The 18,167-nt window shown below is 36.5% G+C and overlaps 1 protein-coding gene across 2 annotated transcripts in view; it reads left to right on the top strand.

Moving 5' to 3' along the window:
* The window catches only part of HnRNP-K (Heterogeneous nuclear ribonucleoprotein K), a 44,806-nt gene that overhangs the window by 11,797 nt on the left and 14,842 nt on the right, over window positions 1–18,167 (top strand). Inside the window, exons 2-6 of one of the 2 annotated variants that reach the window (XM_065225882.1) lie at window positions 9,529–9,676; window positions 9,791–9,847; window positions 11,017–11,060; window positions 15,042–15,114; window positions 17,054–17,152. In XM_065225882.1, the coding sequence (XP_065081954.1) occupies window positions 9,536–9,676; window positions 9,791–9,847; window positions 11,017–11,060; window positions 15,042–15,114; window positions 17,054–17,152 (414 nt within the window). In that variant the 5' untranslated portion in view covers window positions 9,529–9,535. Of the gene's footprint in view, window positions 1–9,528; window positions 9,677–9,790; window positions 9,848–11,016; window positions 11,061–15,041; window positions 15,115–17,053; window positions 17,153–18,167 lie in introns of those variants that run through there. The other variant, XM_065225883.1, reaches the window with a different exon arrangement.

Raw genomic sequence — 18,167 nt, 5'->3', positions numbered from 1 at the left:
TCTCTTTTTTCGTCTAGTGCGTCGATGTTCCTCGTAAAAATGCAAAAATAGTGCTTTCTGGAACGTATTGATTAATTCGCACCAAAAACGGTTTCATGTTTGATCGACCTGGACCCTACCTATCGACCCATTAACTCATTAACCGGGGACCAACGGCTTTACTTCCCTTCCGAAGGATGTTATGCCTCAGAACATCCCGGCGGCGCCGACTGGGATTGAACCCAGGCCTGCTGGGGTGAGAGATAATCACGCTTACCACTACACCACCGGCGCCGCTACATATACTAGTTATTACTAAACCTGTTGTGGTTTAAAGATACTTAGAATGATCGTCGTGTGCCTTAGAGTTTTTGACTTTTTCGGAATACTGGAAATCGGAGACTCTGCCGAAATTCTTATTTTTTTCTCAAGTTGCCTGGATTCGCGCAACAGAGAATGTAAGAAAAAACAATTTATGTATCGTAACGCGTGGGGAATTTGATCACTTTTTTTTCTATAAACCTGAATATTTTCCCAACCAAATATATTTTAGTTAATGTCTTCCTAATATATGAATTTATTTTTTAAATTGGATGTTTAGTTTATTTTTTAGAATTAAAATGAGATTAAAAATGCAAATTTTCATTTCTGGGGTGAAGTTGATCATGCAGGTTTTTATGCAATGTAATCTTCAGAAGCCAGCATTTATACTTGATTTGTGTTCGCTGAAATCTGGTGTTATTTTTTAAATAAATGAGCAGATTTTGTTAGAAGTACGCCTAAATGTAGTAAATTAACATAAGTTTCATATAAAATCATTTTTATGATAGGGGAAATGGATGTAATGTCGTCCTAAATGCCCCTAGTTTGGGCCCATACATAAATTCAGTAATCGACTAAATTTTCAATAGCAACCAAAAATATCCATTAGTACCGTCCCAATGAGGCAATCATCTAGATAAAATTGATAAATAGCAGATTTTTAGCGATGGGCCCAATCTAAGATCCATGGGCCAACATTAGAGCCATTTCCCCTAATAATTCGTTTATTTTAACGAAATCTGATTTCAGATTCCGAATCAGCGACCCAAAATTTAGTAATTTCCCGGGAACACAGCACCAAAATAAATGCTGATAATGATCGAATTTTAAGGAATTAAACTATTCCTTGTTCAATTGATTCAGAATGTTAATCATACGTTAAGCCATTTTAGCCATTTTGTCTGTAACCAGTTGTCAAATTTTTTATACATTAGTAAAGATGACTGGATACGCAAATATACGCGATAATCATTTAGAAAACAATCAACATGCATCGCAAAACATTGAAGTTTGTTGTCAAATCCACGGTATAAGATGTTGCGTGGAATTAGGACAAGCAGGGGAAAAGGCTCTAATGTTGGTCTATGGATCTAAGATTGGGCCCATCACTAAAAATCTGCTATTTATCAATTTTATATAGATAAACGCGTCATTGGGCCGGTACTAATGGATATTTCTGCGTTTTTGGTCGCTATTGAATATTTAGTCGATTGCTGACTTTATGTATGGGCCCAAATTAGGGGAATTTAGGCCGACATTACATCCATTTCCCCTATTATGTAGCAAGTATAAACAAAATTATTCTCCGTGCACTGAAAGGCGAGACATTTTACATTCATGTGGCCGGCGCTGGTATTGCCTAGTTTTAGATCACCAGTATTTATACATTGAGGATGATTGCTAGTCCCAAGCAACGTCTATTGGTTCTCTGTGTAATTACAGCTGATCTGGCAATAACGGAGTTGCATCATGCTAATTTTAGTGATTTCTAGACGTTGCCTAGGTCAACACTTATTGAATATTAATATATAAAAGTGTAAATTAGATGTATTGCAATTGATCATTGGCTAAAAGAATAACAAACATTTTTCTTTAAAGATTACTTGTTTTAATTGAATTTTGAGCTAGTAATAGCTTATTTTACAACTGAGGTTTCGTCTGAAATCATTTGCACAATATCAACAATATTTATCACAATATTTCTAATACTGAGTATCCAAACACATGTTTTATCATTCAACAATTGATCACTGATTAGCATGTCACCACGATCGGTAAACGTCATGGTTATAGATCAATGCTGTACAGTAAACTATGTGAAGTGTGCAACAATTACGAAAGTACCCTACTTTGTCTATTTAGCAATCTTTCTGTTTTAAACGTAACAACAATAAAATATTATTTTTCAATCCGATATCGCTTGTGAATACATATTTAGTTTTAAAGATTTCTACATTATTGTTCTGAATAGAAAAAAAATTCTATGTACATAATATCAAATTGACATTACTGACTAAAGGTTGACTATTTAGCAATCTTTACGTTGCTCTTGGCAATAGTATGTATCACAATGTATCAATTTAATATTCCCAACGCACTCAATTGTCGGGAATATCGGAAAATAATTATCTCTGGTGGTGGTCGTAGGACTTCAACACAAAACTCAAGTTTCTGTACATAAGATACGTGGTATTCCTCTGTTGACTTACGTGGTCCAATCGAGCCACACATAGTGCCTGATAAATAGGAGAATAATAACCCCACCACTATTCTGTAGTCCCCTCTTAAAATTAGAATTTATCGATAAATAAGGCTCTACCGCAGGTCCTTTTGTCAGTTTGTTACTTCCGGTGCATCCATTCGGATGTCCAGTATATCGCGTGAGCTATGTATTTTGTGGGCAGTGATTTGATATAGGCCTCAGTAAAACGATTTGAAGTGATTGAATCTTATGAGTAAATGAAGACTTGAACTACAGAAATGGAAGTTTTCCACTGATTTGTGTATCGACAATAATGACATTATTTCCAAATGCATTATAACGAATAAGCCAAGGATAGTCTATGATTTACAGTTATTAAGGTATGTAAACGTTCATTCGCCATTGGGTCAACAGTCAGCGGCGTAGGAATTAACACAAAAGCTCTCTGAAGATAAGGATTCTAATCCAACATTCGAGTAAGTGATATACGACTACACTTGAGTCGCTTTTTACGCGGTTTTTTTACACGGTTTTTACGCGGATTTCGGAATTTACGCGGTTTATCGTTATTTGTCAAATACCTGGAGTCGCTTTTTACGTGGTTTTTTTTACGCGGATTTCGGAATTTACGCGCTTTTTTTTTTCGCGGCACGTATCTCCCGCGTAAAAAGCGACTCCAGTGTATAATAATAACAAATGGTAACTCTAAGATTGCTTTACCTAAAAAGTGAACATAATGCCTTTATTTGCGCATCTTTTAACGATTACGTGCCTGACGTTTTTCGTGTTCGTGGGTTCCTCATATAGCCTAGTCAGTAAAGACAAAGTATTACTAAGTCGGAGGCGGAGAGTTCGATTCCCGATCCGGTCGAGGAAATCTTTCGGATTAGAAATGTTCTCGAATTCCCTTCGACTATATAAATCCATGCAGTGCTTCAAGTTTTGTCAGTTTTCTACGAATTTTAATGAATCAACTTTAAATCGATTAGGAATAGGTTCTAGTTTTTATGTGTTCAGAAAATTCAGTATAAAATTTTCCGAATTTCAAAATATTTTGAATATTTTAGACATTACAAAATTTTGTATAAAGACTACAAAATTTGTGAAATCTCTAAATCCAGATATATTAGTTTTAACTTTAAGATTTCAAATGTTCTTTAAATTCCAGGGGTTGAAAATATACTGAGGGGTTGGCTTTAAAATTGTCCTGTCCCTACGTGGACAATCATCCAAATATTCCAAATTCAAGAGTCGCAGAATCAAATTTTTCCGAATACCACTGACCGAAAGCTATGGAACTGAATTGTTCTTTAGATTGTGGAAGTTGGTTGAATTGTGTAAAATTAGAGATATGACGTTAACATTGGTATACGGAATAGGGTAGAGAACTATTTCGGCCTAATCGCCCATTTTCGGCCTATCGGGCGGAAAACATCAAATAAGTCCATGATTTGAAAGTTAACAAGTCAATTATGCGTTTAGTACGATACTTTAGTCAAGCTACCGAACAAAGTTAATGAGAACGCGTGATATGAATGTTTGCACCCATTATTCTCAAAAACAAGATAAGCGCATCCGATAGGCCGAAGTGAATTCAATGGCGTTTCAATGCGTTAGGCCGAATTTAGAATCCGGGTCAAGAAGCAGTGTTAGATTTTAACAATATCTCAACAATTTGTTTCTCTTTATCAAATCTTACGGTACACGTACAGAAATGCAAATAAATTTAGAAGTCATCTTCAGTAAAAACATTCCATTTTGTGAAAAAAAAATCCAATCGAAACATAGAGGCAAAGGGTGGGTTGTGCTTAGTAGTCCCAAAACTAGATCTAAGTCCTACTTAAATCTTAAAAACCTTCAGGATTTTAGAAAATTTTCAAGATACTGATGTTTAGATATATACTTCTGGTCCATCTAATATTTTGAAGGTAATTTTGAATGTGACTAGAAATCCAGACGAATTTTATGAAGAAGTCAATGGACTTATTATGTGAATTTATAAAGAATTCTTAAGCTAATTTATAAAGAATATTCTGAGCATACATTTAAATAGTAAACAAATTTTCAATAGCGTTTCGATTGGAAATTTTGAATCATAAATGTGTTAATTATTTGGCCATTTTCAACCAGCCCGTGAATTTCCGGCAAGCGCTTCCAATCATTTGATATTACGTACACACAAAATTCAGCATATTTCTGTGTCAAAATTTCAGCTCAATTGATCATAACAAAACATAGTTGCAACATGCCAAAATTGACTAGTTTGTATGAAAATCGGCCTATTGTGCTAATTTAAAAAGACCACCACTGTACATCTCGGTTCAAGGTCACCCCTCTGTCTAGAATGTGGAAATATTGAAGAAACATCGTGGTCTTCAACTGTCATAGATTTGAGGCAGTGCTAAGGGAGATGCCTGTCCTTAACGCGGATTATGTCAATGATTAAATGTGTCAAGAAGAGGGCACCTGGAATGCTGTTTGCAGGACAGTCATGCTAATTCTGTCGAAGCTGCAGCATAAATGGAAAGATGAGCAGCGATCTAGTAACGCCAGCTAGCGCTGACATTGTGAGAAGTGCATCCAAATGATTGGAGTTTTGAGAAATTTTATTTATTTTTTTCAACCTAGGTCGAACTTTTGTCGCACCTTACTCTACTTGTTGGTATAAACAGGTAAACAGTACATCTAAACTACACTGCAGGTCAAGCTTTTGAAGCTTTTTTCTCGTTAATATAAAAAATCAGCGCTTTTTCCTAAAACTACACATCTGTTTTATTATTACTAATTTATTAACTTTTTTTTGTCGTCCATCGTAATTTTTTTGCCACCACCCCCCGCCCCCATCAACCTATTTGAGTGATGCTAGGCATAAATTGAAAATAATATTTGCACCAGCCTAAGTTCCGCATGTGTGCACTATCCTTATTAAATTGATAAAGATTGTGTACACACACTTCCAGGTTCAAAAAGTGTTTTGAACCTGCTATGTATTTATTTTAAACAGTTTCAATTATTATATAAGCCTACAGTTGATTTAAGAATGATCTCACCAAATTTATTCAGCTAACTTAAAGCACTGGCACCAGCATATAATATATGATATATGTATATAATATATATGACATGATTGGCATCGTTAATTTTGTTCCAGTTTCCGTCGGTTTAGTGGCCGATTTCAAACCGTCATCCGAATATTTTGCCTCTCCCCCTTGGCTAGTTTTTGCATCTTGCTGGTGGGCGGCCTTAATTTCATGCTTTCTAGTAAAGTGTTGAGGACGGTAGGTTTATGGCTGGCGGTGCTGGCTCATGCCGCAATAGAATGGCGCCATGGGTAGGCGATGGGGATTACTAAACTTCCCCTCTCTGATAAAACACTGCATGAGAGAACCAAAGATCTAGTCTGGCAGTGATAGTATCACACTTGTTACTCCTTTGTTTGAGAGCCGCGTTGTAGTACGCTTACGTATAGGCACTGACGTTGGGTGTGATACTGGCGGGTTTGGCCGCAAATCACTCTTATTTTATTTATTTTTACACAGATAAGCTTATTTGGGTTTGCAAGGGAATTATATTATTGAAATATTTCAGTAGGTGCTGTTGGACACTTCACGCTTCTTCTATTTGCGTGACAAGCTTTCATTGAAGTATTACTCAAGGAACAATGTTAAACACCATTTTTGTACATGTTATTGTAACTAATCTTATACACCTGTGTTCAACATAATAGCAGCGCATGCCAATTTCCATACAAAATGGTCAACTTTGACAGGATGTAACTTTGTTAACTTATGATCAATTGAGCTGAAACGTTCGCCACAGAACTACAAATATCTTAAATTTTACGATTGCAAAATACCAAATTTTTGGAAGCACCTGTTGGAAAGTGAGAAACTTGGTAAAATTGTTCAAAATAATAGCAAAAATATGAAACACGTTAAATTTAGACTACATGCATTGATTTGGTAGATTAAAGATTTCAATCATTTATTTAATTAGACTAATGAGATATCATAATGATCAAATGAACATAAATAAGAAAATTCAAACAGTTTAATAACATTAAGGTGATTCCCTGTAGCGTCCTTTTTCGTGTTACACCTCGCAATTTCACATGTAATAATAATAAGGTTTCCGTGAATACACGTAGCTACTACTTGTTGTTTGCTGCGGAGAAGCAAGCAATGTCTGAAATTTGCAGATGTATAAACATCGTAGATCTTGAGTTGTGTGCTCTTGAAATTACGAGGTATGATGAAAAAATGGACTCTAGAAGGAAACACCTTAAGTAGATTAACACAAGAGTTAGGATGCGGGGAGTCCGCTTAGAGAGACAACTAGCTTTTAAAGTAGTAGCATAAATCTTCCTATTCGGTATATTTGTTAATTACAGGTAATGTCAATAGTGAAAGTGATATTCGATCATGCATTTACGAATAAGTCAGGTTTTGGGAAGGACGTGTTAAATATGTTGATATATTTGAGGTGAGAATTATGAATTGTGCTTTAGCATGTTTTCGGTAAGGTAGGATATGTAAACCAAATCCTTTTGAGCAAATTTTCGAAAATCAATTCATGAAATTTACAGGAAAGCAATATCCTAATTTAATAATTTCCTTCATTAAAACATTGCGTTGTGTTTTAAAACAGTATTCTGCTCTAATAAAACTTGACATGTCATACATCTAACCGAAGACAACAAATCAAGAAGACTGGCAACTCTTCGTATGAGACAGGTACAATCGCGTCATCTGCCGCTCAAAGGTAAATGCTTCGAACGAATTTGATAGCAAAGATTACATCCTTAGAAGAAGGGTTTGTGTATTTGCTCATTTTTCTATGCTTTGCTTCCACCTTCACTCAAGCGCAGCGCCATTGTATCTGTCGCTTGGATTCTGGCAAAGTTGCCAGTCTTCTTGATTTGTTGTCTTCGATCTAACATAGTAGTAGTAGCAGTGTCACACGATCTAACAACAATTGCCAGCAAATAGTGCTACAATGGTCAACAGGGCTAAATACGGATCATAACTAACATAACGCTCCCTCATTTTAATTTAATTACCTTCGGTAATTTGATAGGTCTTCCAGATTTAATGAAACAATATTTACAGGTATTGCAAAACATGGCTCTCTGTACGTTTATTTTCCAACTTTTACTAAAGGGTGTCCACGATGAAATTGCCACACACAAAATTGATTCGCAAAATTCGAGTTTTCATCCGATTGCCATCAAATTTTCAGGGATTGAGAAATAACTATTAAACTTCATTTTACCATTTTACTCGTATTTTATTTACAGTCCATACGCAAATGCCCGCACCTTGGCCTTAACCCCGGCCATAAGATTCTGCACAACCTGTGAATCAACCGTTTTTTGCATGTAAACCCATACTTTCTTCAGTTCCTCGACTGTCTTCACTACCTTAGGTCGTTTAAGAAGGTGCTGCTTCATAATCGCCCAGTACTTCTCGATGGGGCGGAGCTCCGGAGTGTTGGGAGGGTTGAACATTTTCGGCACGAAATTGACCTTATTGTCCGCATACCACTTCAGCACGTCCTTGGAGTAGTGGCATGAGGCCAAATCCGGCCAGAAGATTGTTGGGACGTTGTGGGCCTTCAGGAGAGGAAGCAGCCGCTTCTGGAGGCACTCTTTTATGTACACCTGTTCGTTCATCGTGTCCTGGGTCACGAAAGGTGCACTCCGCTTCTCGCACGTGCAGATGGCTTGCCAAACCAGGAATTTCTTCGCAAATTTCTACATCTTCTGAGTGCGGACATGCTCCGGAACGCTGAACTTATCCTTGGCCGTGAAAAACAGGTTGCCGGGGATCTGTTTGAAGTCGGCCTTCACATATGTTTCGTCGTCCATGATGCAGCATTCAACTTTCGTCAGCATGTTGAGGTACAACTTCCTGGCACGGGTTTTGGCGGACTTGTTCTGCTTCTCGTCGCGATTAGGGGCCTTTTGTACCTTGAACGTTCGAAGCCCAGCCTTAGTTTTGGCCTTCTGGACAAAACTTCGGCTTAGGTGCAGCTTCTTTGCCACATCCCTAACGGAGGCGTTCGGATTTCGGTTGAAGGCCCCAACTACGCGGTTGTGATTTTTGGTGTTGTACGGAATACTTTTTCCTTCACTTCTGGGCTTCCGATCGGTGGTCAACCGTTCCTCGAACCGCTTAATCACTCGCGACACCGTGGAATTCGCGATTCCCAACGTTTTAGCGATGGAACGATGCGAGAGATCCTTGTTCTCGTAATGAATGCGCAAGATTTTATCACGCACGAGCTGTTCTTTCGACTCCATTTCCGCGAGTTTTGATCACAGGACTTTAAAACTTGCAGGATGTAAATAATGCACTATGAACTAAATCCACCCAAATTTTCATTTAATTCTACCCAACGGTTAAAAAGTTAGAGCAATTTCATAGTGTGGCAATTTCATCGTGGACACCCTTTATTACTACTGTTACTCCGACTATCCCCTACCTGAAACACTATTCTTCCCTATCCGGCATCTTAAGCAGGATTCACTTGATCCCTGTTATGTGATGTTTCACTGGAGACCTGGCCCTATGATCCCCTTCTGTGCTTGAAAATGAAAATGATTTCAAACCGTCATCCGAATATTTTGGCATTAAAATAAACAATCATCAAAATATTGCTTGCAATGGAAAGATATCGAGTAAACTAGAAGATTAAGTGTATTTTTCAACCGATTCGAGTATGAATATGTCATTAAATCTGGTTTTGAAAGTTGGTGCACAGGTAAAAAGCGAGGTTACGATACGCCACTGCATTATTGCATGCATCATTGTTTGCTATTATTCTCTGGTTTTGTTCCACTACTTCCATAATTTTCCACTGATGCAACCCAAACATCCAGTATATCACTTCTCGAAGTTAAAAGTGTTCAAAAATATGAAGTAGATGTAGCAAAAAAAAAAACAAATACGTCATCTTTGATCTCCAGGCTCCACCTAGTTGTTTTGTGAGTAATAATCAGTATTGTTTCTATTTTTTTTATATAGATTGAAAATGAAGCGGGAAAACGACGAAAACCAGGATAGTGATCAGCACCAAGATAATAACGATGATGACGATACATCTGACAACAAGCCAGCAATGAAGCGTTCGCGCAAAGATGAAGAGGAAGTTCGTCTATTGATTCCTAGCAAGGTATGGGATTCGTTTCGTGATTTGTACATTTTCAATGTCCAACACATCCGTAGCCAAATCAGGTTACATTCATCATATATTTCGTATTAATCACATAATCCCCATTAATTCAAGATGGCTGGAGCTATTATTGGAAAAGGTGGACATAACATCCAAAAGCTGCGTTCAGAGGTATGCTTCCTAGCGAGTATTTTTTATCCAGGATACTTTTTTTTTGTTTTTAAATTTAATTTAATACGCTTTAGAGGACTTGTATTAATACTAAATTTCATAACATTTGAAGAACACTTTCATTATCTAAGTTAGTTATATCTATCTCAATTTTGTTTCCTATTGAGTCGTGTCGTTTCCGTTCTTTAATTCCATTTCTGTATCGTCAAAAATAGAAACAAAACCAAGTTGTTGATGATATCCCTCCCTCTCCGGTACCTTTTGTAGATCGAGTCCATTGTTCGCGTACCCATGATACGTTTCAAAGTTTTGTTTTTGCCAAAAGTTAAATTAAATTTAAAAAAAGATTAGTTCTACGTACAAAAGCTACACTTCCATCCCGACTGAAACTTAACGTATGTTTTTTCTTCTTTTCCCCGTCTCGGTTGTTAATATTGAAAATGATGCAATCAACTCACCTTCATCTACACTACGAACCACCAAATATTTGAAATGACCCGTTACCACTGTTAATCCAAAAATAAAAAATCGCCACTTCTACGACTTGCGGGTTTGGTCCAAACTCTGTACGCTGATCCTGATGTCGGTAACGACAACCATCTCTTGGGTAACCTTCAACTTTTTTAACACATGTATGCCGCTGACCAAACGAAATCTCCATACACCAACCCTGGTTCGATCCGATTTCGATTCCTGCAACTGATTTCGTCTGCGATATTTCCACCTGCTTGGATTTTGGAACACAACTCCCACAACAAATTGGTCAACCGGGAATAAAACTAATAATTCACACACCACCCAAATGCCTGCACTTGCGTTCGATCCCAATCTACGCAACCGTTCCTGTCTTGCTGTGCCAATGAATAATCTGGTTATAATAATTGTTTGCACTTTATGCAAATGTACTGAATTACCCATCGTTTCCCTTTGGATTATCTCGACCAATCTCCAATCAAATGTGTGTTCCAAAAACCCCATAACAAAAACACACGTACCATCGATGAACCATAAACCCGTGTACTTATGTGCGTGACTCTGACCCGCTTGGACTATCGACTCCACCCTGGCTCAATCGTCGTTTCTGGGAATACAATTCTCCCACGGTGCCCCATATGAAAAACACCACATCGACACTCCAATTGTCGTCGAACACTCGATCCCATGAGCAGTATCAAGCCCAAGTGAATGTAGGCGATTGTACAGGCCCCGAACGGTAAACACCTTTATTTCTTTAATTTAATCTCTTACTATACAAAACAAACCTTAAGTCTCCTAGAAAATAAGTCTTTCAACTGTGAGCGTAACTTATTCCAAGTACATCCACATATTATGTAACCAACTTATTTTAGACGGTATCCCACAGTTTCAGCACATTTTGAGGGAAATACGATAGTCTACCATTTTGTAACTGCGTGGTTGTTCTTATTTGTAAAATCCAAAACTATTGTATGCGCCTCAATAAAGCCGTTTGCCCACTAATAGTCAAATTGTATATCCCTGTCAAAATGTCCGTTCTTCACCTGCGATTAGTAAAACTGTTAAAATTTAGATACAAATCCATCTACTCGCTTCTAACCAACCTAATAATCATCTTTTATTGTTTTGTATTTTTATCCGAACCAGCAGAGTTTCAGTGATGAATGATTATTAAAGTGATGCAAAATTTGAATTTTCCCTCCACAGTGCGGTGCATAAACGGTTCAAAATCGGGTACTGATCATTCTCCCGAATTTTAAACTCATTTAATTAAAAACTGACTGCACAAACCATTTGAAGTTGAATTACTACTTGGGAAAAGAAATGTTTTGTTCATATATAACATTTTCTCAGCTTCAACTTTGCTCAAGACCACTTTTCGATTAAATGTAGGTCAGGTGGGGCAAGAGTACCACCTTCAATAATTTTGAAAATAAACATAGAAAGTTCTGTCCAAAATTTATAAACAAGCATTAATCGATTTCACTCAATTTAAGACGCATGGCCTTTTTGACCCATAGTTATGTGCTCTCTTGCCCCATTGCAGTTTTAAAAAAATGATTCGAGGTGACATTTTGAAAAAATCGCAAACGTTTGATGAGATTTAATTTGCCTTACATTGCATATTTATGAAGGTAATGCTATGAACTTACAATACTGTGTACAAAACCCATATAAATATCCACTATTTGGCATATATAGAACGTACAATTGTTAAGGTAGCACTGCTCTTGCCCCACATGGAACAAAAGTTATTAATGATTCAAGGCGGTGGTGTTTTACGATCATGTTCAATTAACTGCTCAGCAGGCAACATCGGGGTTTTTGGCGTGTGGAATAGAACCCAACAATCATGGCTCTATGTCTTTACTGCGCAATACAAACCAGCTGCTTGATCATGTCAATCTCTTAAATAATTAATAAATATTTCATTTGTCGTTTGACTAAGATCTTGAGCAAATTTTCTGCAAGAATATCTATCGAACTTTCTTCCAGAGCAATATAGAAAAAAGGATAGAAGGCAGTGAACGAAAAGTTTTGGTTTCCCATTTACAAACTTCCTTCAAATGGTTTGTGTACAGTCAGTTTATAGCAAAATGAGTTCACATTTTGAGAGGCTACTGGAGCGAAAACTTCAAATTTTGCATCAATCTAATGACTATGCTCAATTTTAGAAGTTTTTGTGAAGATGTTTTTTGTACTCTATATGCAAGTTTTGAATTCTTTATTTTTTTTTATTTATACAGGTACCTTATAAGGTTCTGTAGTAGTAGGGGTAAGAAGGACGTAATGAGCATCCCGCACTCCAGTAACCAAACCTCTAATTGTTCGAAACAAATGTATTGGTAGTAGGTTCACTATTACCATTGCAATGATTAATGACCAATTAATTTGTTTCGAACCATAAGAAATCCAAGACTAAAGTACAGGAAGCTCTCTAGTCCCCAGCTGTTCACTGTCCCTCCTTCCCCTACTTCATAGTAATTATTCTTAGAGCGTTGTAAATCTATTTTAATTTTTAATCGACTCCCATATTCTAGTAGGTTGATATTATGGGTCTACTAAGCTTGGCATTGAACCGTTTGGCATAATGTTGTGAAGAAGTGTTATTTTAGTATTGCATAAGAATAATAGTACATTTTACCTTTTAACTGGCATCTCCAAAAATAGTAATATAACCTTATTTTTTATTTTGCAAGTCAAATGGTGAAATCAAGTTTCCCGGAATGCCATTTCTCGAAATATGTTTCCAGGACATTCATTTCCTAGAATGTTGCTTTTCATGAAATGTCATTTCGCAGTATGAGCTATTCACCGGAGTATCATTTATTATTTATTACTGTATTTAAATATTGAAATAAAAATATAGGGAAAATGGCTCTAATGTTGGCCTATGGATTTAAGATTGGGCTCATCGCTAAAAATCTGCTATTTATTTAGATGAACTAGATGCCGACGGTACTAATGGATATTTTTTATCGCTATTGAAAATTTAGTCGATTGCTGAATTTATGTATGGGCCCAAATTAGGGGCATTTAGGCTGACATTAGATCCATTTCCCCTTCTTTTTCAAAATCTTCAAATTTTTCTCTTTATTAACATATTAAATAAACTAAATGTTCCATTCTTTCAAAAGCGGAAATGTTTTTATTATACTACTTTAACAGGGAAATTAGTATGAAATATTCCCTTTTTTTATCAAAATATTGATCTTGATATTCCTAAAAATGGTTTTCCGGCAATGGCATTTCGAGAACCAGACAAACATATCAGATGAATCATTAGTAAAATAGTATCAAAAACAATAAAAAAGCATTGTGCTTTACATAAACTACCATGGAAGGAAGTAAATCCTTAACTATAAAAAAAACATTACCTTGTTTTTTTTATGCAGCGCGTCTCCGTTTTTGGCAACACGTGATTTTTGTCTTCTCTACTCTATAAAATCCATCGCTAAATTTATTTATTTTTCAAATTACTATAACATTCTTTAGGGGGCAGAGATGCCTAGTAAACCATGAAAATTTATCCAGAAACTGTAAAAAACAATAGCCGATGGCGTCGTGTTACCAAAACCGGGAAGGCCCTGTATTTCTAGAAGTGAAGTAATTACACGCTTTTGTCAGTCCCTACGCACATGTTGTTTAAGGAATACTTTGTTGCAATAAGACCACTGAAAAAGCGCTAGGTTTTCGTTGAACATCAGAAAAGATTTTCAAATGGGGGGCTGGCAAAATCGGGTCATTATTGTACTCCATTATTTTAAATTTGTTTATTAAATAATTATTTATTCTCAGTTTTCAATGAAAGCATAATTTTATTTTTATTTTATTGTTCAAATGGAAAATGTAATTTTCAATAAAACAAATCCTTTCTAGGTAAGTAAATTTTGGAATACCATACAAGTCAGCGTCAGTAATCAGAAAACAAGTTGATCGATTTTATATCGAAGAAGCAGTCACGTTTGCAATGTTGTTAATTAACGGGATTCCAAAATGACTATAAGTTTATGTCAGCCCACTGACTGCTTAACAGCTTCAAGTACCATTTTCCCAAGTATTATGCCAAACGACCAATATGCCAAATAATTGTATGCCCTACGGGTTAGACTCGATATTATATATGTAATTACCGAATTAATCGGACCTATCGGTTAAAACTTTTCAAATAAAGTTAATTAACCGGATACAACCCTTAATTGATCAATTCTATTTATACACTAATTTTTGATATTATCTTAACCAGCAAAAGTCGAATTTCAATCAATAATGAGTATCTCGTTCAATATCTCGCTTGCTCGCTCAGTTTTGAAAGTACTGCTGTTCGATGAAAACTCTTCACAAATTTTTGCTTTATTCTGGTAAATTATAAGCGAGCCACTAGAACAAATTTGTAGCGTAGAGTGGTATAGAATTACCCCCGAAAACTTTTCCCCGATTGAGAACATCTCTTAGTTAATGACGATTTTGAACCCAAGCCAAGTTTTTCTTTGTCATATCGTCGGTTGCATTTCTCCATTGAAAATATGTTGCTGGTGCTAGTCAGAACTGGAACAAACTAACCCCATAACTCGAAGCATACTAGTATTATTATTTGTCACTTTTGAAAACTGGGGGAAATTATATCCGTTTAACCTAATAAAATTTATTGTCGCGTAGAGTAACACAGTTGCTTGTCATTTCATAATTAACAGGAGTGTTGGTTGTATTCTTACAGTGTCATCACCATCGGCGGCGACATGGAAACGATTACCAAGGTGGTTAAGGACGTCATGAAACATCTGGATAAGGTAGGTGTTTACATTTGAAACCACAATGTACAGCATTTTTCAGTTCCAAGTTGTTGAAGCATATAAAAAAACATTTCATGTTCGATACCTAATCTTCAAATGGTCTACCAACCAGGCCAAATAGATGGAAACGCGCCGTCTATTGATATCGCGTGTTTCGTAATTACTAGTTGAAATTTTCATAAAGTGCATGGCGATGGCGACTATATGTCTGTACACATGTGCTTTTATTCCGCTCATTTCTGCGGTGGCTTTCTTCGCGCCCGCTGTGTGCGGTGAGGTTCTGTTTTCATTTCCATGATTTTTTCATGACTTTTCACGATAAAACTAGACGCTTTAGCGTGCGACAAGGCAACATCACTAGCGCCTAGAGTCCTGGAACATAGCACTTTGCTACTGGTGTACTATGCACTCCTTGGATGTCTTTTTTTTTTCTTTTCATTGGCATATCTCTTTGTTAGTGCTTCACCAGTAATTCAATATGGATCATTATTATCGTTACACATGTAGCGCCAGATATGTACGAGCGCATTTTCTTATTACAGGTATCGAAAACATTACGTTGGCGGTGGTTGGCTCAGTGGGTTCGTAGAATCCACTAGATTAATTAATAATTAATGCATTTTTGCATTACTATAATTGTGTGGCAAGTCCCAGGGAAGTCGAGAGATTTTCCAACCCGAAAAATTCCTAGACCGGACCGGGAAACGACCCCAGCCACCTCTAGCATGGTCTTGCTTTGTAGCTGCGCCTTTACCGACTGAGCCCCCTTCATGGCTGGTCACTCTAACATGCTACGTCATTTCTAGATAGAGCTGGAATAAGGGCGACTGTCGCAAGTGTAAACAATCTGAGGTTAATGCATCACGTTACACTACTATTAAAATGCTACAAAACGAAATAATTTATTTTTTTGAAAAATAACGTATATCCTTAAAAAAGGCAAAAATCATAAGGGTGAAACAATTTTTTTTTATTGCAATTTGAGTTGTCTCTTACGTCCGCTTCCTCTCATATAAATAGATGGGGCGAAACAGACATATTTTCTCAACACAACGCGAAAGATATAATTTGAATTTTTTCACTGTTCCTTGCAATTACCGGTTGGTAATCAAGAGGAAACATTGCTAAATTGATCAAAGTAAATGAAAAATAAGCGAAAACAGCACAATACATGAATTTATCTGGAATCCAACAAACTGCAAAAGGTCGATAGTAACAAACCATCAGGAAAAATAACTTAAACATTAAGGCGAAACATATGGGCGAAATGACTTTTGTGAGCGCAGCCGGGCGAATTACCTCAGAGCGATGCAAGATACTACAAATCAAAAAGGCGCATACAACATTTTCATATTTTTCGAGCTGTAGATAAAAATAATAATATTTTTATTTATCTCACAATAATGCTAACCAATAATTTAATAATTAGAATTAGTCCAGTTTTTGAAATGAGTTTACAGTTTATTTTAAATTTAATTATTCTTGTTCAAAATTACAGATTAATTTTTCTCAGTTCAAGCCCATTGCTACTTTGGCCCTTATTCCAGCTCGATCTAGATTTATGCATCTTCCCTTAAACAAATTTCTAGCTTAGCTATGCTTTAACCATACATAGCTATAAGTTAATGTACCATAACCTGGACGGACACTTGGGCTTTCCCATGGGGAGGACTCGGATACGACCACCCGTATCGTACAAGCTGACGAGAGCAACGGGAAGGACAGTAAGTGCATAGACCTGGGGGTTGGTACGTCAACTTAGCGGATATCACGGGATATGCACTGAACAATTACAACGTAAACATTATGTTGGGTTTCCTTTGCTTGAAAACATACGCCCAAACATTGCACTTTGAGCATGACATGATTTTCGATTTCATGAACTGACAAATTATGCATTGTACCTATTTAAATTTAAATCATTTCTTCATTACAGGCAGGAGAAAACGAATACGAATTGAGAATTTTGGTTCACCAGAGCCTTGCAGGATGCGTCATCGGACGGGGTGGCACTAAAATCAAAGAGTTGAAAGACGTAAGTACAAGAATCGTTTCTATCTGGGAATTGAATTTTCATAAAACTGCATTACAAGTTTGATTTATGGGTAAGTGGGGCAAGAGGTCCACCATAACGAAAGTCGAATAATATTCCACGATGTTAACCTGAACATAGTTCTGTCTATAATCCTAGGCAACCTTCAAGGGTTGACCAATAATGCTATACTTGAAGAACAATCATTCCAAGTTGTTTAAATTCGATAAAAATTCAAAGATAATTTCAATGTTTCAGGCACACTTTTCTGCTTATGGAGTAAGTTAGTCGTCCTATGGTACAAAGCAAAAAAGCACCAGTATTATCTTAGGCATAAAAAACCGTCGAAAATTACGTAATTATTGTAAACTTCCTAATGGTTACGATATTTTTTCAAGATTCATTAAAATTACACAATCTTTCAAAAGCTTCATACAATTTTACTTCAAGCTAGATTTTTTTTGCTATATGGCACTTCCATGCAATATTGAACAAGGATAAAAACCAGGAAAAAGACAGGATTTTTAATAAGCCACCAGGAGAAAATCTTATTTCAACGATTTCAACAGTTTCTGAATTTCACATAAGCGATATTGGCACATTTTTCTGTGCTGCAAGTTGCACAGAATTAACCTCAAGTAAGGGATTAATAAATGCATTGGGTATTTATCGTTCATTTCATGATTTATTTTTTCGAATCAGTTCAGCAGAATCGAGTGAAAATTGACAGGTGAATGTGCTGTGGCTAATTACTGAGTCGCTTTCAAGTATATTAGTAGCTAGATAGACCAAATCAATCCCAGCTTTAAACATAATTGTGATACCTACTGTAATTGAGCAACTTTTCAAAAAATTGTACGGTCTCCAACTTTTCCGAAGACAGCAAACCTCTAGCGTGCGAAATAAAAAAAGTTGGTATCGATTTGCCATCTTTGCGGCCAAAACTTAAACTATTTTTATGCACTAAGTTAAGAAACTTGGCTGAAGACGTCAACTTAATTGGATGCAATTCCAGAGT

This window comes from Ochlerotatus camptorhynchus, unplaced genomic scaffold (assembly GCF_037179485.1).
Source record: "Ochlerotatus camptorhynchus isolate MF236.1 unplaced genomic scaffold, CSIRO-AGI_Acam_v1.1 ptg000240l, whole genome shotgun sequence".
NCBI lineage: Eukaryota > Metazoa > Arthropoda > Insecta > Diptera > Culicidae > Ochlerotatus > Ochlerotatus camptorhynchus.
The sequence above is the reverse complement of the archived record's forward strand: the minus strand, read 5'-3'. Positions and strand labels throughout refer to the sequence as shown.